At 37.5% G+C, this 27,020-nt stretch overlaps 1 protein-coding gene and 1 long non-coding RNA gene across 2 annotated transcripts in view; one reads left to right on the top strand and one right to left on the bottom strand.

The window, feature by feature from the left end:
• Positions 1-1,668, top strand: part of LOC127654286 (uncharacterized) — a 38,475-nt gene extending 36,807 nt beyond the window's left edge. The window contains exons 2-3 of the long non-coding RNA XR_007971911.1: positions 974-1,046; positions 1,388-1,668. This is a non-coding gene — a long non-coding RNA (uncharacterized LOC127654286). The remainder of the gene's footprint in view (positions 1-973; positions 1,047-1,387) is intronic.
• The window catches only part of LOC127654284 (angiopoietin-4-like), a 47,936-nt gene that overhangs the window by 11,222 nt on the left and 9,694 nt on the right, over positions 1-27,020 (bottom strand). The window contains exons 2-4 of the mRNA XM_052141411.1: positions 7,827-7,982; positions 7,469-7,590; positions 534-766 (exon numbers count right to left, since the gene is read on the bottom strand). Of these exons, the coding sequence (XP_051997371.1) occupies positions 534-766; positions 7,469-7,590; positions 7,827-7,982 (511 nt within the window). The remainder of the gene's footprint in view (positions 1-533; positions 767-7,468; positions 7,591-7,826; positions 7,983-27,020) is intronic.

Raw genomic sequence — 27,020 nt, 5'->3', positions numbered from 1 at the left:
TTAATACTGACAAATTGTAATAAAATTACTTTAACACCACCTACTATGTGGCCTTTTTACCCTAAACTGATAATATTTTTTTAAACCAATATCACTAAGTAAATAAAAGTAAATTAGGTAATCAACCCTCTCTGGTCTCGGTCTCGACTGACTCGACCTCTCTGGTCTCGGTCTCGACTGGACTCGACCCTCTCTGGTCTCGGTCTCGACTCGGACTCGACTCTCTCTGGTCTCGGTCTCGACTCGGACTCGACTCTCTCTGGTCTCGGTCTCGACTCGGACTCGACTCTCTCTGGTCTCGGTCTCGACTCGGACTCGACTCTCTCTGGTCTCGGTCTCGACTCGGACTCGAGTGAGTTGGTCTCGACTACAACTCTGTTGACCGGTGTGAATAATTTGATGTGCTATAACGTTTCCCACAGTTTGTGATGACATTAATAAGCAAACAACACATTACATCAAAGAACTAACGAAATCTAGTGTGTCCAGATGTGTTCACATGTGCATTCTTCAACGAGTGTGTGTATTGTTACCTGTTCCCGCAGACACCAGGCCAATGAGTGTGTGTACAGACTTCATGAGCTGTTGATGTTGTCTCTGCAGGGCTGAGTTATTACTGCTGGCTGCTCTCAGCTGTCTCTCTAGAGACGTTATAGCAGCTGTCTGTCTCTTCACCAGGTCTCGCAGTCTCTCTTTCTCTTCCCTGATGTCCTCCAGCTCTGTCCTCTGCTGTGACTCCAGTACTAAGACTTTACTCTCCAAACGACTAAGAAAATAACACAACATATAATACATTCACAAGTGACTGAAGGGATGGTTCTTGTTGCAGTTTGTAAACTTAGCATGGGCATGTGATTCATGAAAACCCTTTTATCAATAGTTTAAGCCAAAAATCAAAGAGAAGCTTTTTAGAGGGCCTCTGGCTTTGTTGAAATCTTATGAGGTCATAATCTACCATTTTTTTTTTTTTTAGATATATGTAGATGAAGCAGGAAAGGATGCTGTTATTAGGCCTCCTTGTGATGGATAACCTGAGCCGTAGCAAGGTAATCTGGGACCCCTGACTGTATATTGCTCTGTGCCCATTTCCTTTTAAAAAATACAGTTTAGAATTTGTTGTGAGACCCCCTGGACAGAAAGACTGATATAAAAGTTTGTTAAAGAAATGTCTCCTAAGGTGTTAATTTGTGGCTGAAGCAGGGTAAATAAATGACATAAATTGACATATTCTTATGTCTGGACTTTATGAATTTTATGTTTTTTTTTTTTTTTTACCCAAATCAGAGGAAAGTACTTTAAAAAGAACAATAATAATAATAATACAATAAAATAAATAATAATAAAAATAATATAAAAACACAGGACTCTACAACTTCTTTCTTTTAAGGGCCAGACTGTGCAGATGAAAATTCGAGGGGAACAAGACATGCTGCATGGAAGAATGAGGACTGCAGATGTGGCCAGGGCAATACATTTAACTGGCAAATATGGTGCAGTCCATGAGGAGGAGATGCATCCACCCCTCCCCCTTTGTTCAGGGACACATTATTCCATTTCTGTTAGTCACATGTCTGTGAAACTCGTTCTGTTAATGTCTTAGTTGTTGAAACTTTTTATGTTCATACAAATATTTACAATGTTAAATTTGCTGAAAATAAAAGCAGTTGAAAGTGAGAGGACTTTTTGCTGAGTTTATATAAATATACAGGGCTCAACATTAAGCATTGTCATGTACTTGTCCAAGTAAAAAAGTGACTTGTCCAGAGACAAAAACAAAAGAAAGCATGTAAGAAGAAAAAAGAAGAAAAGCCTCCATTATCATCATTTACACCTAATAGAGATTAAGAACACAGTGCAGAAAGACAGTAAATCATTACTTACCCCCAAGCCTGTATGAATTTTTCTCTTCTGAGGAACACAACATTTTTGGCAGAATGTTTGTCACAGTCACTATTCACTAGCACTGCATCTTTTTGCATTAAATAAAAGTGAACTGAGTCTGAAACTAACATTCTCCCTAACATCTCCTTTTGAGTTCCATGGAAGATAGAAAGTCATAGCAAGTTCTCATCAAAAAATCCCCCACGTGCAGCAATGACAACTTTGCAGATCCTTGGCATTCTAGCTGTCAGTTTGTCCAGATATTCAGGTGACATTTCACCCCACACTTCCTGTAGCACTTGCCATAGATGTGGCTGTCTTGTCGGGCACTTCTCACGCATCTTACAGTCTAGCTGATCTTAACCCCAACAGCTCAATGGGGTTAAGATCCATAACACTCTTTTCCAATTATCTGTTGTCCAATGTCTGTGTTTCTTTGCCCACTCTAACCTTTTCTTTCTGTTTCAAAAGTGGCTTTTTCTTTGCAATTCTTCCCATAAGGCTGCACCCCTGAGTCTTCTCTTTACTGTTGTACATGAAACTGGTGTTTAGCGGGTAGAATTAAATGAAGCCGTCAGCTTAGGACATGTGAGGCGTCTATTTCTCAAACTAGAGACTTTGATGTACTTATCCTCTTGTTTAGTTGTACATCTGGTCTTCCACATCTCTTTCTGTCCTCGTTAGAGCCAGTTGTTCTTTGTCTTTGAAGACTGTAATGTACACCTTTGTATGAAATCTTCAGTTTTTGGCAGTTTCATGCATTGTATAGCCTTCATTCCTCAAAATGATTGACTGACGAATTTCTAGAGAATGCTGTTTATTTTTTGCCATTTTGACCTGATATTGACCTTAAGACATTCCAGTCTATTGCATACTGTGGCAACTCAAAAACAAACACAAAGACAACGTTAAGCTTCCTTTAACAAACCAAATAGCTTTCAATTGTGTTTGACAAGTGATTTTCTAGTACCAAATTAGCAATTTAACATGATTACTCAAGGATAAAGTGTTGGAGTGATGGCTGCTGGAAATGGTGCCTGTCTAGATTTGTTTAAAAATGTATTTTTTTTTTCCAAATAGTGATGGGGCTGTTTTTTACATTAGTAATGTCCTAACTATAATTTGTAATCAGTCGAATGCTACTTTGGTGAATTAAAGTACCAATTTCCTTCCGAAACTGCAAAATCTGTACATTATTCCAAACTTTTGGCTGGCAGTGTTTAAAAATATATTAATATACTTGTAACAAAGTTCTTAGTTTTCGTTGAAAAGGAGGAAGCGGAAGACGGCAAGATCCAACTCAAAAGGGGCTTTATATCCCACACTTTCACAGACTCAAAAATCACAATTTTCAGTGTACAGACTCAATAATGCTTTTCAGCACAACAGAACTATTGCATGCTGGAACACTCTGCTCCATGCAGCTCTCTCCCCCTCACTAGTATCTGGCTCTCTCTTAAAAAGCCCGTCTCCACTCACACTGCAATGACAAACAGCTGTTAGACAATCACTGCCAGGTGATGATCCTTAACGTTCTCATCTCCTGATCTCCCTCCCCATTCACAAACTACCATCATACTGTATGTTCGGAATTAACATTAACCAAGATTAATAAATGATATAAAAAGGGTGTTTATTGTTAGTTCATGTTAACTGATGTAGCTAACTAACATTATGGAACCTTTATGCATTGGAAATGTTAACAGATATAATTCTGAAAGAACCTTGCAGCTAACTCTGTTATGTTGTATATTCAAAACAGATATGCATATTAAAGATAGAAAATTGTTTTCATTTTTTGTTATTTATTAATGTTATTGTATTAATATTATTATAATATACATTGTTATATTCCACTGATTCACATGGCAGAGAAAATTACTTGGATACATACAATTAGATGGAGCTCAAGAAAGATGAGAGTTATAACAGGTGCAAGTCTGTTTTAAGTGTTTCTCTTCAATCTACCGATGGTATTATTATTATTACACAAAGCGTTCTACCTTTGTTGCTGTTTTATGAGGGAGCGCCACAATGTGATGAGATAAAATTAGATCTCTCCAAGTTTGCACGCTTGCCATAAAGACAGCTTTGTTGATTATAAACAGAAGCAATATTTATATCGCATCGCTCTATGAGGTACAACACCACTCGCATGTCCAATTAACAGGTTTATACCCATTTATACATGCAAAATCTAAAGTTCAGTAAATATGCGCTTCCCATGCTCACACTCACAAGCTACTGAACGCTGCACCACGAGTGAAGGCGAATTCCCCGCATTTTGAAAGTGGAACATGCGGGAATGATTAAAATGTTGCTTAATCCCCACAATCCCGTGCTATTGAGCTAACACTCATTATTAAGATTTTAATCAGGCTACTTGTCCGGTCAGGCAAGTAAAATCCTCTTTACAATTAAATAGCTTTCAGGTTAATACCATACAAATCTGAAATCTGATTTATCACAACATATGTTATGAAAAAGTACACCTGTGTAACAATGCTGGCTAGGACAATGATGAAGATGATGAAGAAGATGTGAAGATGAACCCAAGTGCAGTTTATTTAAACAAAACATGAAATCCCAAAACCCTAACTATAAACATGAACTTGACATAAACTAGACTTGACTTGACTTGACTTGGCCTGGCCTGGCCTGGCCTGGCCTGGCCTAAAGAACAAAGTTACATTCACATACAATACTAGACCAAAGACAATGGTATACATGAGGGCTTAAATACATGACATGGGGGAACATAAACCAATGATCAAACAGAACTAATAACAAAGTAATCTAACAATGAACCAATGGAAACAAGACACATGAAATCACATGACAAGACATGAAAACATGAACCAAGAGAATAACCATGAACACACATCTAAACATGATAGCCTACATACAAATATATAATATAAAAAGTGACATTTTACTTATAAATACAACATAATAACAAAACACTAAAAATGGTTGTTGTTCTATATGTTACATATCGTTTACTTGAATCAGTTTACTAATATAAAATATGTATAGGCTTTGTACATACAGTATATGCTCAAATACATAAAGATTATATATGTTAATTGCCTTATATCAGATTTCTGTACGTGAAGGCATATGAACTGATACTGTAAATAAGCATGAAATACTTATTTTTGTAAGTTGATATTAACACATTTATTAAATCAAGTCAAAAGACTCATCAAGTGTATGTATTGCTTTACAATTATTATATTTTCATCACGTCAAATAATACCTATTAGAATACAGCAACAAGCATCTTTCATGAATATTTAATCTGTCCACCTATTATTTTTATAGTCATCTTATTTTTGATTAATCTGCATCTACTCCTTGGTAAACACGGGTTCGTGATGGCAAGTATCTGTACTTTTAAGAGCGAGTGCTAACTAAAAAGTGTGTCACTCGAATACCATTCAGATTTCAAGTAATTTTAAGTTCATTTTGATGTGACCAATATTGCGGTTGTCTGTCAGTTCGGTTTTTTCTGTGCAAATAGTTTCTGTACTTCCATCAGTTCATCCCATTCATAGGCATCTGCAGAGACGCTGATGACGTTGTGAGAGCAAGAGCATGAGAGGTGGGCACTATCGGATTGGTTGACTGACAGTGTATTAAACGAATCAGCGCTAATTGGTGCTAATGTCTCCCATCTTGTGACTTTTCGCTGTATTTGCGGTTACTCCACCACATCCTCACACTGTTCTACACCAGCACTTTGGAGAGCATCCTGACTGGCTGCATCACTGCCTGGTACGGCAACAGCACCGCCCTCAACCGCAAAGCCCTGCAAAGTGTGGTGTGACAACATCATCTGAGGTGAGCTTCCCTCCCTCCAGCACATCTATACCAGACGGTGTGTGAAAAAAAGCTTGGAGGATCATCAGAGACTCCAGCCACTCGAGACATGGGATGCTCTCACTGCTACCATCAGGCAGGTGGTATCGCAGCATCAGGACCGCACCAGGCTGACTTCACGACAGTTCGCTCATGATCAATATACATTAGCATTGCACTTTAGTAATCTTATTAATCTCGCATTGGACTGTCATAAATTATATTCACTCTTAACAACATCAGATGGTATCAATTTTTGGTATCTGAAAATTTTTACAAGCACAGGTGCAAGTACAATACATGAGCGCAGTATTGGACCCAATTCCGATACCTGTGTGTTCTAACTCTTTGTGAATTAGTGTGTAAGTGTTGAAAAATAACACCACCGCAGAGTCGAAGCCGAAAATAACTGGTCCATCTAGTCATGTAACCCAATGCTTGCTTTGTTAAATTACAGTAGACAGTCATTATAGATGCTTTTGTTGCCAGCTGATGAAAGGTTATTTTTATAAACTACCCAAAACTGATCATTCATGATTGATTACACAAATCGTTTTGGCTCAGTCAACTGGCAAGCCCCATTTATATTCTTCGCCAGAGCTTAAAATGTGTACACAGTGATTTAAGTGTTGTACTGAATATCTTCTGGACGTTTGTTTATTGGCTATTATGCTATAAAGCTGACCCTTGCCAAACAAGCATTCATTCTGCAAGCAATTATGAACACTTTTGCTTGCACAGTTGTACGTGGGCTTGGAAAGGTCGACAACACTCTGTTCTCACTCAATACAAGCAAACAATATTTCTTTCCAAATATTGAATAGCTTTGGCTCATCTGTAATGTAGTGGTCCGTTATAATTGTGTCTGATGCCCCATGCAGCTACCAAAACACTGCTTACAACACAGTTCAAATGGTCGTCGAAGTTGAATGACAACAAGTGTTATCTGTTTAATCTAGCGTGAGTCAAGTACAAAGCTTTCTGGGAAAACCCTTTTGTCCATCTTTGTAAGTGTGCAAAGGAAACTTGCCTGGGGTCTGCTATGTGTGCTGTGCTTATTCCGGAGTTATTAAACATTATAAACAATCAATTAAGTAGCTGATTATTTCCCTTTACATAGGCTTCACCCCTGCCATGCCAACGCTCTCAGAGCGGGGCGGGTATGGGAAAATAGTGTTTTTGAGCACAACGAGATCTCTAAGGCAGCCAAAAGTTGCTATAAACTGTAAAAAGCAACTTTTTAACTATTTTCTTTTTTTTTTTTACCTGACTTGAGTATTTATTTAGTCTCAGATGTTCCTACTTTTTGTTTTTAAGAGAAATGAAAATAGACAAAAAAGACACAATTGATATAGTAACAGTATAGAGCTATAAAAGTAATGTGAACGCTGAGATGAGCGAATGATGAGAAATGTTCAAGTTCATATTGAAATCTCAGATGTTGGGTTGCAGACCATGGCAAATCAATACATTGTTGATATCTATTTTGAAACACTATATTGGAGACTCAGTATTTGAGATTACTCGGGTCTTTTTCAACGGAGAAGCATTTGAGAAGCAGGAGACTACTGCAAAAGTCTACATTTTCTCTTCATTTAATCTCATTGTAGTCTTTTTCTTTCCAACTTGTCAGGTTGATGCAGTAATATTACGCAAATACATTTGTTGGCTTAACAAACACAAATTCAAAGATAAAATCTTAAAATGATAAAAGATAAAACCTAACCTGTTCTTGTCTCGAAGTTTTGAAATTTCAGTAATCTGTGTCGAGAGCTCCTTCTCCAGTTTGTTTGTTGATAACGAATTCTCAAATAACTGGATTGCAATTCTTGATGTATGGTTCATAACCTTCAAACAAAAAAGTATTAAGAACATGAGATTAATGAAGATTTGAAATATATACTGTATATATATATATATATGTGTGTGTGTGTGTGTAATCAAAATATAGTAAATAACTTAAATAAAACATTTCATATTGACTTATGTATTGCCACTGATGCAAAGACTGTGTTCTGTGATTCTCATAAATCTGCTTTTTCACAGTTTTGCATGTTGTGACAGTTGGTGTGAAATATAATTACCTTGGCCTCAACTACATTGAGTTTCCTGGTTTGTTCTGCAGTCTGTGTGAGCAGGTTGGTGCCAATCTCCAGCATCGTGGCTGTCTGGTTATGGACTGCATCTGCCTGGATATGCACCATTCCTGTCTTTACATTCTGCTGAATGTAGTTTTCCAACTGTTGACAAAACAAATAAATAAAATAGAATGAGAAACAGAGTAAGTGATGTAGTGATTGTGTTATTGCAACTGGCAAAAACTGACGCTCAAATCATGAGGAAATTACTGTATTTTTGCTATACTTCTCTTATTATATACCAATTATTACAATATTTCCCATGGTGTGTTTGACCGGAGCTTGACAGCTATGGTTGTGGTCTATTTTCAATTTGACATTCTGTTAAACATATCTTTTTGTGTTTTCCATGAAAAAAAACTCAATCTAATAGGTTTTGATCGACATGAGGGGACAATAGAAAATAATGAGCAATCCCTTTCAAACAGAAACTAGATAGACGTTTTAAGTTTGATGTTCACATTACACTAAGACAAACAGCTAGCCAACTAGTTAGATATGTCACATTGAAATACCGTCACATCGATGTATGAGGCATAAATACACATAAATCTACCTATTACACGTCTCAATTGCTCCATCCAGTGGTCAGATATTGCTCTGTAACAACTGCACATCTGGGGATTTAGACGTATCAGACCACTCATCTGGGTTCTGCGAGCCATTTCTTCTGCTTCTCAGATCACTGTGTGATCTCTACAAGTAAGCTAATAAAATAATTTTAACTCAAATCAATGTTTCATGTGCATTTATTAATTTATTTGGAAAGTAGTCTTGTAATTGGCTGAATATTGATGAAACTGTCATTTTTACAGAACTTTCAGCTGTTCAGCAATTTATTTCTTCTCACATAATTACATAATTTCAGTGCAAATCAAGGTTTCATATTTTTATAGATTTTTTGACAAATAGCCTTGTAATAGGTTAACTATCGAGGAGTCAGATGGACAGAACTCTGCTTCGCATCTAGGTCCTGATCACTCTGTTGGGGCTTGTGCAATAACAACTGGCTGACTGTACATTATTCCTTACTTAACCCACATAAGTAGGTTTGTTTACATTTGAATTTTTGACAGTTGGAGTTCTAATTCACGAACATTCTGTTGGCCCATTTGAACATTCTATCAATGTAAGTCTATGGGATTTTTCAGATTTTTTCTTGTCCACTGTACATGAAAATCATATGTCCTTTCAAAAAGACATAGCACCACTGATCTATATATATAGATCAGTGCATAGCACCCATTTAAGGATAGCCTGAAGGTCTTTGCTGAAATTGGTGAATGTAGCTCAAAAGCTCTAGGATGAGTTAGTGTGGGTCTTGGTATAGGGATTATGAAGAAAAAAAACCCTAAAGAAAGTTTGTAGAATGACAGTGTGTTGGCTTCTAACCATACAGCATTCTAATTTATTTTCATTGCCATCAGTGAGGAACCCTTTTGGCCAAATGTTTTGCGGTTTACCTGACATCCTCAAATACTGCAAATGATCTGTGACCATTTCTGCTCCGACAACCTGAACTAAATCTTTGTTTACATTAACAAAGCCTGATAAGACCCCCCAGCATCCTTTAATAATGGTGGGTAAGAGCCGAAAAGTTTATTAAACACTCCCTGGTCAATGGGCTTTTATTCCTCAGGGACAAAATCCAATCCAAGACTGCAAAAACAAATATGCTGTTCATCAGCAGACTCACACAGACCCTGAGAAAGGGACTAATTAAGAATATTTTATCACAATGGAATAAACACGTTGAACCCTAAAGAGAGATTTGTGCTTGATGTGGTCAGTCAGAATTTAGATGGAGAATAAAGATATGTTTGATGTAGAGACTGCCTGATTGTAGAGCGGAAGAGGGCGGGGCCGGACTGGAACAACACACGCCGGTCCCCAATCAGCCTGATGATATGCGCGAGGGATAAAGGTGGCCGGTGGCAACGGTTTGAGAGAGAGAGAATTACAGTGTATATTATTTGTGTGTTTTTGGTTCAGTTTTTCATTAAACTATTATTTATATTGCCAAGCTGGTTCTCATGTCCTCCTTTCAATTGAACTGCTTTACATAGATATGTCTTGGTGACTACTATGAAACTTGCCAAGCTACAAGGTACAAACAAAAAGTGGCTAACTAAAAAACTTCTTTTTAAATATACAACTATCCAGTTAAATAATTTATTATTCAATCAGAGCCACATTTTTAGACTTAAAACAGATGGCAAGTTTTTTGTCAAAATTATACCTAATGATATGGCTGGGCAATAAAACTATATCGATATTTATCGGGGGAATAAAAAGGTTTTGATATTGATGATAATCTTTTGAGAAATTTTCCATATTTAGAATATGTTCTACATTTAGAGTAGCTGATCGAAACATGTACGTGTCACTAAAAATACAAGATGTTCTGCAAAGTAATACACACAACTAGCTAACTGACTCACAGACATGAAATCAGCCTGTTAGGAAGTATTAGCAGGAAGCCCTGCTGTCATGGAAACCAATCAGGCTTGGTAGCCGCTATCCATTAGCTAGCTATCCGGCTAATTTATTATCATTGTGTATCGAACAAGACAGCACTGACAATGCAATACAACAGCTGTCGACTGAACACAACAACAATTGCGACATCACCATTACAGTTTATTTATGTGCTATTAATCAAACGTTTTTTTCATGATGCATAGCGCTGTCACAGGCAAGAAAGTTTTCTTCTGGTGATGTTTATTGCTGGTTGGCAATCCAGTTTATGATGCAATACCACCACCTACTGAGCTGGATAGTGAAACGTCACAAGAAAGTCTTTCAGTGGAGTCAAACATCAGCTGAAGATAATGAAATTGGATAATGAAATTTTTGAGTCTTAACAAACATGTGAAATACAGTTCTGACCCCATTAATGATATGAAACGTACAGTATATATCGTGTGAAAAAATAGTGTTTTTTTTTGGCCAAATCACCCAGACCTACCAAATGATATCACATGATATTTCAAGTCATATTGGCTTTCTGAGCCTTGTTCAACTGACCATGAGGAAAACTGTGGCACCTTTATTACAATAAAACGTTAAGGAAAAGTTAATTAAGTCTGTGAAATAAAATGAAATAAATAAAATACATTTTTACAAGTTCAGGAAGAATCCTATTAGTTTCCCAGATTTTTCAAAGATCGTACATTTATAATAGTATATAGCATTTTTTCAAAAAACATATTTACATTTATGAATTTGCCAGACGCTTTTATTCAAAGCGACTTACATTGCATTTATTACAGGGACAATCCCCCCGGAGCAACCTGGAGTTAAGTGCCTTGCTCAAGGACACAATGGTGATGGCTGTGGGGATCGAACCAGCAACCCAGTAATGTGCTTTAGCTCACTACGCCACCAACACACACACACACACATATATATATATATATATATGAATGAAAGGTTTAGTGACTTGAGACTGGACTCTGACTCATGACAAAAGACACATTCATTAGAGAATTGACTCTAATGTTAAAGACTAAAAGCAGACTTCAGATGGAAGACTCGTGAACATCTCTACACTGAAAACAGCTGTATAGCACTTTGTCATGCTGCTCTGCTATTTATTGGAAAAAGTATGTTGTAACTAAAAGAAAGAAAGTCATATATTGGTTTCAAACAATGAAAGAGAGTAAATAATAGCATAGTTTTTTTGGGTGAAGTTAGTAGCATAGTTACGTTTAAGAACATTTCCAAACACTGCATTTTAATACCAAACCCTTTCAAGTCTATTCAGTGCATTGGCTTCTGATAGTCACAAGTTAATACTAGAAAAATGTTTTCAAAAATGTTGAACAAACATGAAACCAAAAGTTTGGGATTTTTCTGTTATTGCAGTTGACTCCCCAAAGACGCTGTGTGCCCTGACCAATTAATTGACCCAAGCTTTCTGCCCTGGATTAAAACCAAACAAGACATGTAAAGCTTGGGAACACTGATCTGGATTCAGTTGGATCAGTATAACAAGCACTAATCAAATCCAGATATTTCATCAAATTTTGACTGGAACTTCTAGCCTTCAAAAAGAATATAAGACAATATCAGTCCATTTACCGTATGAAAACGTGTTTTTTTAACGAATCAGTTGAATCAACGATTCAAAGACTCACTCCCTTACACATTACACACATTTGCCTCCACACTATTGGTGCAAAGATGTAATATAAAGAAATGGTTACTGACTGCATTTGTGAACAAATCACTTTGGTGAACAGATTCAAAAGACTTGAATCAGTAGGATGAATAAAAATCCATGTAATATTTTAAAAAGGTGCTTGGGGGTTGAAACCCTTATTTTATTGGTCCATTTCCTTATCATTATACTGCCTCTGTTGAGTCATAGCATTCTGCATGGAGTCACAGCATGGGAATTCATGGCATCATTCACCTCAGCCACAAATGTTTAGAAGACATCACTTTGGCAAGAAAGTGTCAGCTTGTTTGGTTAAAGATTCAGAGAGCCACATTGAGAGAACAGATTACATAATTGTTTGGTTTATGTTTTGCTTTTGCTCAGAAAGCTTCACCACAAACAACACAATAAAAATGAATAATTTCTTGTTTTAAACAAACTTGTCATTTAGCTAAACTACCAGTTTTACTGTAGTTTACTGCAAAACCACAATGCTCCCAAACAACAGATTTTAGAGAAAGAGGCGGGTCTTCAATCTCTGGCTTATTTAAGTCAGACATGTTTGTAATTTAGTTCCATCACAGTTGGGAAAAATAGCGAGCTAGCTAGTATAAACCTCACATGCATTTTTGTGTTGCATTGCATAACATTTGCATTGACCATGTCCTAAAACATGCACTGGATGGTAACTTAGACGGCATTACAATTTTTCTGACAAGGAAAGCTATTACTGACTTAACCCTTGCAGATGATGTTGCTGTACTAGCTGAATCCTTAGAATCACTGCAAACAATGATAAACCAAATCATCCAGAGGGCAGAGGCTGATGGCCTAAAATTAAACTGTGCAAAATCCAAATATATGACCCCTTTGTCCCAGTCATACTTCATTTACTTGGGCAGTCACATTTCGCCATCACGTATACAAAAGGCTTCTGGAATCGGCGTGATATAAAAATTAAGACCAAAGTCAGAATTTACTGTGTTCGGCCTCTCTCCTGTATGCCTCAGAAACATGGCCCTTAAAAGCCGACCAGTTAAAGAAATTAGAGGCCTTCGACCATAGATGTCTCCGCCGCATAGCCAAAATCAGCTGGGCAGATTACATTTCCAATGAACGTGTCCGTGAACATTGTGGTTTAAAAGAACCCCTATGCTCCACAATAACTTTACGGTGCTGGAAATGGATAGGACATGTCCTGCGGATGCATCCGAACCGTCTCCCCATACAAACTTTCACAGCACTACCTGGACCAACCTGGAAACGTCCGAAAGGTGGCGTCCGGATGACGATCCAGAGATACTTCCACAAAGAAGCACAATAATTCATTATGAAACCATTCGGCCTCAGCCAAAAACAATACGACAATTCATGGCAACAACATCTAGCTTCAGTCGCAGCTGACAGACTGCAATGGCGACAGATTTCAAAGGATATCGCCTATACCCACCATGGGTGACACGGCGCTTAAGCAAGTTAAGCAAGCATTTTTGTGATCCGTAGTTTCTAGTGTACTGTGTGGCGCTCTGTTCTGTTAACTTTTGGTCATTAGCTGTCCCGTGTTGATCTGCAAACTTTTTTCATTTTAGTTCTACGTGGTTTGTGTTGTTCGCTATATGTTGTTTTAATACTGGCTTCAAGCATGCTAAGATTCAGTATGTAATCATTTGTGTGACTGTGTGTACTGTACCAAAGGCCCTGTATCTGTTTCGGCACAGATACACGTTGCAGCCCTTCAAAATATTCTGATGTATGCAAAAATAATAGGAGCTTGAGCGTGTAGGGAGGCAAACTCACCAGCAGTTGCTGCAGAGCTCTTTTGGCGCAACTTGATTGCTGCAATTCTGTGATTGGAGGATTTCTGTGGACTGATTGCTTCAACAGAAGCTTATACAATTGATTAGCAACCTCAGAGCTCACAATAGGTCTGTCTTTAAAGGTTTAAAAGTTTTCATTAAAAATCTATTTGCATATTGTAAAAATGACTTAGCTTTTTTACTTCAGAACCCTACCGTTGTGCTCCACAGGAACCTTTATTTTTAAGATTGTAGGAAAGCCAAAAAAATGAATTGGTTAACCTAAATAAAACACTAGCTGAAATAAAACAGCAGTGAACTCAAAGGCAAACAGCTGAGCGTGTGGGATGGAGGGTAGGCCTGTCTCCCTGCTGGTTGTCTAAATCTCTACATTGACCAAATCCCCTCTAAGCCGGACTCTGTCTCTGGGGCCTCTGCCATCTCAACAACACAATCAGCAACAACTTCCTGCAGTGCTATTTCTGATTCAGGCCCAGCATAGCCTTTAGTTTTTAATCCACTCTCTCTTCTTGTTCAGTCTCCAGGGGTATTTCTAGATACACACATTACAAACCCTCCCAGGACAAGGGCTGCAAATTTTGTCTAGAGCTGGGTCCTGGAATGCAGTGGATTATTGAAAAGGTTTCCCGAAGCTAAGGTATTCATTTTCTAATGTGTATTATTGAGCATAATAGATGGGAGGTGTCTCAAATATCTTTCTAAACACAGAGAGAAATATGCTAAGACAAATGTTTGGTATAGAACTAATGGACTATAGAGTTTTGCTGAAGTTCATGTACGAAAGATACATGCGCTTAAAGGCAGGAAATTGGCTTTTATTTGCATTCATCTTTTATGATTTCTAAACAGAGTTGGTGAATGTTTCCACATTAAAAATGGTTTAATGTAACAAGCTAATAATAGCGAAGTTATTAGCAACACTGGGACATTGTTGTTAATGTTTATGATGTTTAACATGCTTGATTCTGTTCAACCATCAAACAATCGTGTGATTTGAGATTTACAGTTTGCAGTGTACTGTAATTAATTTCATTAATTAAAACGAGAGCGTCTTGTCGCTATAACCATATGGGTTTCATCAACGTCGGGCACATTTAGAACTGTACACTTCCAGAAATAAATTTTTCACGCTGTCTTTAAATGTTACAATTTTTATACTAACAACGTCCAACAGTGTATGTCCAACATATTTATGTGTCCTAAATACACACATTTAAATAGTATATTCACAATTTTTGCATAATTTGGCAAATTATATTATATAAACTTTTGATAAAACAGTTTCTAAGGAGCTAATTGTTTAATGTGTTAACTGTGCCGTTTTGTGGTCCGTTCTGCAAAACGAGGCGGTGCATTTTAGCTTATCGCGGCCCATTCTGCACATTTCTCGGCCGACCCCCGGCCCACTCAGTTCTCCCGATGGCCAGTCCGCCCCTGATCGGCCCCAAAGTGCATCTGCCCACCGGGAAAATGCCCGGTATGCCAGATTACCAGTCCAGCCCTGGTTGTGGTTAAATTGATGCGACAACTGTTGGACAGTCGTATTTAAAAACAAATTATATTGATTATTTTTCATATAATAAATATATAAAAAACAATTATTTCACTTTTTTTGGATGTTCACAGTTTAAATCATAGAGTAATAATTTGCACTTTTACAGTAGATTTTCAGTTACACTTTACAATATGGTTCTATTTGTTAACAATAGTTAATGCATTAATTATCATGAACACATCAACAACATTCATTAATCTTTGTTAATGTTAGTTAATACAAATACAATTGTTCATTGTTAAATCATGTTATTTCATATTAAACTAATGTTAACATATACAATATTTGATTTAAAAAATGTGTTAGTATGTTGAAATAAACATGAACACATTTTTTGAATCAATGACTGGAGGGACTTTTCCCTGACACCTTCCTGTAATTAAATACAGACAATGAATGAGTTATGGGGATATGTTACTGATGTGTGGATAGAGGTTTTTGTTTCAGTTCAGTATTTTGCTCAGGAAGTCATAAATTCATCATATCACAGGTCATAGTGTCAATCAGAGGTTGGGGAAAGCAAGGCTTGTGTTCTCCATTTGAGCTCCATACATGAGATCTGTACAAAATATATCAGAATTCATAACAATACTATTATTTTTAAAGGTGCTAGTGCAAATTCTGTTATCATTTTCTCATGTTGTTACAAACCGTATGACTTTCTTTCTTATGAGGAACATAAAATGAGTGAAGCAGTAAATCTGATTGCTAAGAAAAGTAATAACTCACCTCTCCTCAACGAGTCATATCGTTTTTGAGGTATGCTACAATTGGATTGTGGGGTTATTCAAAACTCAAGTATGATCAATAGTGATGCTTGCCTTAATCAAATATAAAATTGAGTTCAAATTGTTGCCATATTTCATTTAACATCTCCAAGATCAATATGTAAACTTAGAGTGTTTCTTAGACTATCGAGTCATGATTTGACATCATTCATAAAAGCGGTCATGGGTCACTTATTGTTACTGTCTATTGCTATATTCATGTAGGCAGCTTTAGGACACTACTCGTCAGAAAGTTCACCCTTCAGTTTAGCGCATATTGTCCTTTGCAGTGTTTTTAGGGTTCAGCGCACCAGATTTTACAACAAATCATTTCAAATTAGGTCTGGCAGTGTTGATGACCTGTGGAGGGAAATTGTTTTCCTTTGTGTGTGTGAATTGGAACATATGTCTTGATTATTTCCATGTTTTATGTAATAATAGCAATACTAATCTTTTGTAGGCATTAAAACAGGATTTTGACAGGCTTGTGTGCGGAAAGTTCTGTGAAGGGTCCTTCTGTAATTTTGTCATAAAATCTGTGTGGTCTATAAAAAGGGTTTTCCGCTCTTACAAAAAATTACAAACTTACTGTCTGTTTTTGGTACAAGCACAGGTGGTCAGTCTCTCTATCTTCAGCTGTGACATTTCACACATATATTGTATAGCTGCTCAAAACAGCGGAAAACAGGGGGGTGTTCACTGTCCTTTTCTGCATATTGTGCATATCATTTTGTGGTCCGTTCTGCATAATGTGGCAGCTCATTTTAGCTTATCGTGGCCCCTTTGCGGTTCTCCCAATGGCCAGTCCACCCCTGATCGGCCCCACAGTGCGTTGGCCCACCGGGAAAATGCCCAGTACGCCAGATTACCAGTCTAGCCCTGCCCATATGTTATAATAATAATTAAGTTGAAATAAATTGCATCTGATTTGAAGGGTCAAACCAAGGACGTAGCCTGGAAATTACTTTTGGGTGGGCTTCAATAAGTTACAATACTTATGTGCAATACTTTTGAAATTGTGAGTATCTTAACGTTCAAACATTGGCACCCATTCACTTCCATTGTAAGTGCCTCACCATAACCCAGATTTTTGAAGAAGAAAACGAGGGACAAGTCAAAAAAATATTTAGTGGTAATTAATATTATGCCACAAATGCTATGAATTGAGCTTAACTTGTATTGAACCCGGAATATTCCTTTAATGCTCGATTTTTGTGTTGTGGCGGTAACAAACCTCAGGACTTAAGGGGGTGATATACTTACCTTCAAAAGTCTGTGCCATTTAACTGGATGTGTTATGATTCAGGTAAGTTAGTATAAATACATTGACTTTAACTTCAAACTGTTGCTCCACCTCTTGAAAGAGGAAACTCGCCATAAGCGGACAGCTCACATTAATGCCTGCTTTTGCGCCCTTGTGGCAACACATACTTACGTTGTGTCATGAATTGTGGTCTGTCACATTTTGTAACGTAGCAACGCACAAAATAGAGCTTGCATCTGTGTTCACGTCCTTGCGTAAATTATGTTTCAGCCTTTAGTGACGTGAAAGTCAGAAGTGGTCAAATGAATCATTGTTTAACATTGCTCAATTTTACAACATCCCATTACAAAAAGAAGTGTTTATCTTCCTGCACCTCAGAGTAATGTGTTCTCCTCAATCATGTATTATTTATTAAAACATTCATTTCATATGCACTTTTGTTTAACCACTGTTTAGTGTTTAATGTCTGCAAACACAGCCTGATAGTTTTAATTTGGAATAACACTTCCTGAAGCCACTCGTAACAGAACTCATGAGGGGATACTATTCTAATATCTAATAATTTATTATATTTATAGTATTAAGATTTGGATAACTTCCCTTTAAAGATTTGAATTTGTAAAACTTTAGCTGTGAGAAATAGTCGAAATATGAGATATTTGTACAGACCCCTGATTGCTTCTATATTCATTTTTATCCTGTTATCTTTCCGCTTTAAGATTTCGGCATGCCCGACATCTCCAAAACACGACTTGACAAACTTGACCTTTCATGTCTCGGCTTGACACCGTGTCGTAAGACAGAATGTCAGGGCCAAGCAGCAAAACTAATAACATGACTAACATGATTAACATGACTAGGTCTGAGCTAAACAGCAGGACTGCTTAAGTCTCAGAGACTCTTTTGAACTTGGACCAACTGCACTAAATTGTGGCTTTTGTAGGGGCAGATAGAGCCAAACCGGGGCTGACCTGCAGGGAATAATTCTAGCAACAGTCATCTCACACATCTCTGGCTTAAATCAAATGCAGATGGATAAAGTCTGTGCTGTTGAGTCTTTTCAGAATTTCCTTTTCTTTTCCAAAGAATTGGTTTTATCCATTTTTCCCAAACAGTCCACTTCTTTTACACCAAAAAGGAGAGAGAGATCGTTTACGGACATAAACGATCTCTCTCTCTCTCTCGCACCACCGTCCGAAATCGGCCTTTATCCCTCTAGGAGGCTTAATTAGCCGGATAAGGGACCGGGTGTGTATAATCACGACCCGGCCCAATTGATGTGATAGCTCAATTGATGAAGCATAGTATTTATGATGCAAATGACTGGTGTATGTGTCCGGAAGAGCATGAGAGTTGACACGCGAGCCAAAAGTGCCATGGTAATCGCTTCAATAATTGCGTTATTTATATCACATTTGCTTTTATGACACTTTCGGTTAGGTTTAGTTTAGGACAGGGGGGAAGGTTTTGTTGATTTAAAACTCGAAAGAGCATAAACCTTAAGAACCTAATCTGTTTTGGAGAAAATTTGACTCACTTTTAGCACCACAGAGTGGAGATTTCACCTCGGAACTGTGACGATAGGAGTAATATAATTTTACGTTTTGTTTTGTGTTTTGTTTTGAATCCTATAAGATATTCTCATTTGTATCCTTTATGATTGGTTCCAAATTCCACAAATCCTTTAGATGTTTTTATTGTTTCCAGAGCTATACAAAGATCTTTTTCAAAGACCTCAGAGTATAAGTGTACTGTAAATGGGGAATAAACATTGCATGAAAAAACTGTGTTGATGGTTGGGCTGTTGACAGTGGCATTGTGCCACTAATCCATTATGACAATGTGTTGTTGATGGGGAAGAAAGAATGTGGTGCAAAGGAAACAGAATGGACACAGATATTTCCAGCTTGTCTAGCTAGATTCATCAAAATCACGTGACACTGTTATCTTGACGACAAGATACATTTGCTGTTCCATTAGATGCCTGTATGAATGTGTCATTAATGCATCATCCCTGTATGATTTTGAAAATATTATTTACAGTTTATCATTTACACAGGAGGGCAGTTTCTTTAAGAACCAAGTGAAGGATGTTATGTATCCCTCAATGGCTGAAGTGTTCGGCCTGATTTCAAAGAGGGGAAGCCTGTTGAATGTGCACTGTAAGAATGAAATGCCTCCAACTTCCCCTTCACACTACAACCAAGATGCTCAGACATTCAGAGTGGGGTCACATACACAAACACAAACACACACACACACGTTGGTGCGGCTCTCCTTATGAGGACTCTCCGTAGACATAATGATTTTTATGATGTACGAACTATAGATTCTATCCCCTAACCCCTAAACCTAACTGTCTGCATTTTTAAATTTTCCAAAAAAACATAGTTTGTGTCTGTTTTTTAAGCTAGTTGAATTATGGGGATGCTAGAAATGTCCTCAGAAACAACATTCATTGCATAATACCCTATTCATTACCTGTTTATCACCTATAAAAAGTCCTCATAAACCACACACACACACACACACACACACACACACACACACACACACACACAAATGTTGTGTTTCCATGTTTTATGGGGACTTTCCATAGACATAATGGTTTTTATACTGTACAAACTTTATATTCTATCCCCTAAACCTAACCCTACCCCTAAACCTAACCATCACAGAAAACTTTCTGCATTTTTACATTTTCAAAAAACATAATGTAGTATGATTTATAAGCTGTTTTCCTCATGGGGACCGACAAAATGTCCCCACAAGGTCAAAAATTTCGGGTTTTACTATCCTTATGGGGACATTTGGTCCCCACAAAGTGATAAATACACGCTCACACATACACACACACACACACACACACACACACACACACACACCAAAAAACAAAAAACAAAGATCCCCCATTTAGCCTTAACAGACTGTAGGGGCAAGTGCTGTTAGCGAGCACCTATGAAGGCCGGAACGGTACACGAGGGGGTGGGTGGCCAGCACCACGCCCGACTGCCTTGTCTCCCCAGTGGCGGTGTTTTACACACCACACCAGGTACTCATTTTAGACTGAGTCGACCTAGGGGAGGCCCGGGACCGGTTCAGATAGTCGTCACTGGTGTTGGCCATGAGCGGGAATCGAACTCGGGTTGCCAGGTTCATAGCGCACACACACACACACACACACACACACACACATACACACATGTAGTGTTTCCATGTTTTATGGGGACTTTCCATAGACATAATGGTTTTTATACTGTACAAACTTTATATTCTATCCCCTAAACCTAACCCTACCCCTAAACCTAACCCCCACAGAAAACATTCTGCATTTTTACATTTTCAAAAAACATAATTTAGTATGATTTATAAGCTGTTTTCCTCATGGGGACCGACAAAATGTTCCCACAAGGTCAAAAATTTCGGGTTTTACTATCCTTATGAGGACATTTGGTACCCACAAAGTGATAAATACACACACACACACACACACACACACACACACACACACACACACACACACACACACACACACACACACACACTCACTCTATTCTCTTGTACTGAATGCTCCAAAAATAGCCCTCAGTCTGACAAAATCTTTTTGCAATTTCTATCAGCAAGGCCACAGAGAGCCGTCCCACTGCCACAGACACCGGAGACTTCAACGACAATGACATTTGCATAAATTGTTCTCATTGACACATATCCACTGGCCCAAAAAAGAAGAAAAGTTACATTGATTCGAAAAATGTGCATGCATTTTAGAGGTATTTTATACATCCTCTTTTCTTAAATGACAGCATGCACTCGCACTGGCATGAACTCCACAAGTTTGTGCAAAACCTGATTATCCATTATATCCACCATGATTTGAGAATGTTCCAAAGTGCATTTTGTGTGCTTCAATGGAAGCAAGGAAATTTGACCTTTTGTACAAATGAGTTAATATGCTGTGCAGCTAAAATCGCTATGGGAGTGATATAGCTTTCCTATTTTATTCATTCTTTTCTAACAAGAAGGCAAGTTATTCCCTTTTGCATTTACTACCAGAATTAGCATCCGAGAAAGATGGAATTACTGTGGTTGGCCACATTTACGATTTCAGGACTTTTGGTTTCTTCTTTATCATCTGGATCAACCCACAGAGTTGGTGATGCTTCAAACACTGAGCAAACAGATTTATAAAAACAAAGGCACCTAAAAACAAATCCAAAATCCAGAGCTGTGTTAAAAGATGTAAAAAACATATTATTTGTCTGTCAATGTTAATTTGTTTTACAGCTGATAATCTGGTCTGCCAAGCAGGCCTTCAGGGAAGAAAGCAATCCGTCATACGCTCAACAAATGAAAGGGTCACTAGCAAAGGAAATAATGGATATTATATCGTGTCATATTACTTTTATTGTATAAAGTCACCATTTCTGGTAATGCAATCAGAAAAAGGTTGAAAATGTATCAGCCATAAACAATAACATTCAATGGTTTATATATGCAGTTCTGAATTATGTTTCCTCTTTATGTATTTTTGTAAAGATTTTCTATTAATCTGGGAATGTGTAGTGTATTTGACTGTGTTTTTTGTTCCAGGCATCCAAATATTCAATCCATATATACAGTATATAAGTGTTCATACCTACATACAGTATATATAATAATAGCATACTTTTAACTGTTGTAATGGGTAGAATAATGGGCTTGGCGTTTCAACATATAAAATGCAAAACATCAGACTATTTTCACAAGTTTTTATGTCCAGTTTTCAGTCAGGTTCATCTTGAATTGATTATACCCCAATAATACACCAGCATGGAAAAACTCATTCCAATAATTTTAAGCACTGCCAAGACACGGACGACTGTACACGAAACACAGAAGAAAGTAGCAGAAAATGTGTAATTTAAGCACAGATTATTTCGCTGACATAGCACTCCAAAAACAAAGCAGAATATACAATTCCAGACTGATCATGCTGTGAATTCAGTGACAAGTAGGTAAATAATGTTGCTGCTGAAATCGGTCTGTGTACCAAATTCAAATCACTGCCCCCAGTGGCCAAAACTGGAAGTGTTTTTGATTGTATTGGCACAGGTGAGCTCCAAATTCCAGGTGAAATGTCCACAGAATGGTACCAAAAACTAGTTGTATTTAAAGTTGTAAATGATGTAATATAGTTAATAGAAATACATATTTTATTAGCTCTACCACCTAACCCCAACCCTAAACCTAACCATCAGTGGAGTAAAAATGCAGTTTTTGAGTGGAAATGCACCCTTTGAATTGCATTTACAATTGTTTATGTGAACGAGATTATATACTTTTGGTTTCCATGGGACCAGAACACCTGTCTCGGCACACCGTCGGTAGCGCTCAAGGGAAATGTCCTCACACTTCATTAGATGCATAAATGTCTGATGGGACATGCCGCTTGTCAGTAATTCTGAATGGGGTTGATTTCAGGGTACAAGAAATTTCGGAAGCGGTTTCCCATGTGATTATGTTGACAATTCTGCTCACGAATATCTAGTTTACTTGCTATTAAATGTTTCAAACACAACTCTGAATATATTTTAAAGATTTAATGCTACTAATCTTAAAACATATGATAAATACAGTGATTAGTTCTTCCTCAACTATCAGAGAGAAAATGGTGATTTTGGTGAACTCTTACCATTTTCACTAATCAGATGATAAATTAATAGACAAATGGTGACCTCAAGCCAGTTCAAAACTTATCAGTGTCACAGCTATGTTTACCTCAAGTCTTGGAGGTCATTATGAACAGTCACTTTAGATTATATATCATGTTTACAATGATTTAAAGGCATTTTATTAGATTAGTGGCATCAGTTAAGGTTTTCAGTTTCCCATGAGTAACTCCAGTCTATATTCATTGTTCATTCTTGTTATTAGTTTGTGTTAATAACAGCTATTTTGCAAGTGTTTCTGATATATTCAGGTAAGGACACATTTTCAATCAATGTTTTTGTTATTATTATTTGTCATAATGTTAATTGTCCATTTTGGTTTCCATTGTTTAGAACCCTGTTTGCTTTAAAGCTTAAGGGTTGTTTCACTGAGTATAATGTTCATGTGCAACTGAAAAAAGCTTTGAGTTCACAAAGTGACTTTGCATCATTATGGATCCATTTGCCTGAGCACAAAGAACACACATACACTTAGCGTCCAATAGTCCTAGTGAAAATGCATTTTTTTAATTCATGTCATTCCAAACTACATAAAATTAGTCCATATATTCCAAGTCTTCTGAAAGGCAAACAATAGGTTTCAGTAAATCTTGACATCCATTTGTCAGTCATGACTGCATGAGAGAAGCTTGTTCCCATGAGAACTTGCATTGTTTTAGCACTTAACTGTAGTAAATTAGTAATCTAAATAGTAATCTAAAATAGTTATTATTCATTTTACGTCAAAATGTTGCTTTGATTCACATTTTTCAAAATGTCAGATTTTCAATGTGGACTCTTTTGAACCCGACTGTATTCTAACAAGCAATTATCTGACATGTATGTCAATAGATCTCAATGTGAAACACACTTGGGAGATCGTTGCTAAATGTTTTCTGTTTGCTTAGACGAGAGAAGTCGAACAAGTCACTTGAGGTTTTTTCTAATCCTGGGCTTATAATTACTCCAAGGTGGAAGGGTTAAGACTATATTTGATTGAGTCAGACTCTATCATCCATTATGATTATCAAAATGTACTGCTCCTCTGGAAGACAACCATGTTTTCTTTGCAATTCAGAATGAGCTGCAACCAATCAGTGAGTGGCTGTTGACCCTGTGGCGGGCGGGGAGTGCAGCTGTGCAGCCAGAACTGTGATTCCTCTCTTGCTCTCTGAGCTAACATAACCAAACAAACTGTGGGCTAATGCTCGAGGCTGGGGACCATCCACCCTGGATGACAGGAAGCTGATTGGGTAATACATGAGGCACTATGAAACTTTTTGCTTTATTGTAAAAGGTTAAGATTCAAAAATCGGTTTTGTATTACTCTTGCAATGACATATAGCTAGAAAACTACATATACTGTATAATATAAAAATGTTCTGTAAGATAGCCTAAAAATGTTCTTCATGTTGTAGACAAGCAGGCAGGAAGATGGACGGAGTAGATAGATAGATAGATGGTCTGTTACTTGACTGATCTTCCCTTGTTCTTGCAAAACTAATGGGCTCTCAAGTGGGAACTGGACAAGGTAAAAGCATCTATTTCCATGTGAACTAAATGTTAGAGTCCTGCTAAAACAAGATGAACATTTATTATCCTGTTGTGCTGTTCTTCTTCTTAAAATGCATCATTAATTTTTTTAAAGGAAATGAAGGGAGACAGTCATCTCAGTTTAAAGATGTACTGCATGTGCGTAATTGTGCGAGTAAATTGCTGCTACCAGTTAAAAACAATTTACCTACAAAAATGCCTTTGATCAAATTGAGATAAAAAACTCTGTGCCTCATTAGAGCAAACAGCAAACCTTAAGACTCGTTCAATCATTCATCTTTAATCTGAAGAACACAACTACAAGAAGACCAAGGAGCTGCATTGCCAGATGTGGGACAGAATCTGTTTCTTAAGTCAAATCTTACTGGAGCATTGCGGCTTTAAGATTTTTTATGAGGTCTCAGACATTTGGATCTCATTGATCAATGAGATCCAAAAGTCTGAGACCTCAAAAAGAATCTTAAAGCCACAATGCTCCAGTAAGCTATATATATATATATATATATATATATATATATATATATATATATTAAGCAATATCACACAAGCAAGAGTGTGATATGGCCTACATCAGCACTGCTGTGATTCGGCCATAGGCACGAGGCCATAGGTAATTACAGCAGTGCTGATTTAGGGAGATATAGCATGATTGCGAGTGTAATATGGCTTACATACAACTTTAGAACTAGCTTGGCTTGGGTTCTTTCTAACAAGTTATTGGAGAAACAAGTGTGTTTGTGTGTGTGTGTGTGTGAGAGAGAGAGAGAGAGAGAGAGAGAGAGAGAGAGAGAGAGAGAGAGATGGAGCGTGTACGATCACCTCCTGCCACTCCCAAGCTGAAATGCTGTAGTGTGTTAGTCAGTTTTCTGAAGATAATGTCATTTTGGTCAAATTCATCCTATTTTCTCAATGGAAATATTCCTCCCTTTTCCACGGTAGCTGGTGCGCAAGATTCAATCACTATATAAACCGCAATCTCCTCCGCCATTTTGAACAGTATGTCCTCTCCAATGTGGAAACTCCGGTAAGAAGTAAGTGCCTTGAGTTTGTGTAATTAATCAGTCTGTTGTGTCTCTCAGCTGTGATGAGCCTTAATGCTCAATGGGCGGCTGTGGCTCAGTTGGTAGAGCGGGTTGGCCACTAATTGCAGGGTTGGTGGTTTGAATCCTGGCCCACACATCTCCACATGCTGAAGTGTCCTTGGGAAAGACACTGAACCCCAAGTTGCTCCCAATGGCAGGCTAGCACCTTACATAGCAGCTCTGCCGCCATTGGTGTATGAATGTGTGTGTGAATGAGATGCAGTGTAAAGTGCTACAGAATACCGTTAAGGCTTAAAAAGGTGCTATATAAGTGCAGACCATTTAATGCTGATGTTGTTTGTTTAAAGCCATTTAAAGCTATTTCCTAGCTTTAGTAGTGTAGTAGTAATCCTAGCAATCACGTAGTACTGATGACTGAAAATACTGACTGACGCTGACTCACTTCACGTCACCTAACTGGCTCATATTACAGACAAACATTTCATTTTTCCACTACCTGCTGGCTAAAATAGGTAATGTCACAAAATAAAAGGTAAAGAGACACATATAACTCTTAACACAAATGCACTGCTCTTATACTTTTGTTTAGACCAGTATGAACACAAGCAGAGTGATACAAACAGTGAAGCTGATGGTGTTAGACCATCAGTACTCATGGAACTTCTCTCCTCCAATCAGATTAGAGGACTGGAACAAACTGTTGTATATACTGTATATATATACCATCTTAACTGGAGTATTTTCAAAAACCTGATGTACTGAAGTACTGACTCAAGCAGCCGTAAACACATGTTTCAGGACACTTCTGGTGTTAGAGCAGTTTATCAGTTATAAAAAACAAGCCATGAAAGCAAAACCAGGTCTTTAAACCACTCTGTATACAGCCGATGCTTATGTGAACCATGATTGCCTTAAGTCTCTCATCATTACTGAGACAAACTCCAGATTACAACCATGATTAGGCCATAAGAATATGATATTACTGCATGAATACAGTACATACTTAAATGCCATAAAACATTTGCAAGCAGTAATGAAATCAATATTTAGAATATTTAGCCAAATCGATGAAATGCCTCATTTATCAAGTATGTGGAGGAAATATGTGTAATATCTTCCTGGGGGACCTAGTGAAACACAGATGCATAATTTTTCTTAAAAATGTTACAGTGAATAATCAATTAAGATGGTATTCTGACAAAAGATTGACACGCCAATTGATGAGTCATAATCAAGAGTTTGTTTTATGCTTTGTTAATTGTAAATGTGGTATCAATTATTGTATAGTCAC

The sequence above is a fragment of the Xyrauchen texanus genome, chromosome 13 (genome assembly GCF_025860055.1).
Source record: "Xyrauchen texanus isolate HMW12.3.18 chromosome 13, RBS_HiC_50CHRs, whole genome shotgun sequence".
Taxonomy (NCBI): Eukaryota; Metazoa; Chordata; class Actinopteri; order Cypriniformes; family Catostomidae; genus Xyrauchen; species Xyrauchen texanus.
Note: the sequence above shows the minus strand (reverse complement) of the source record. Positions and strands in the feature narration are given on the sequence as shown.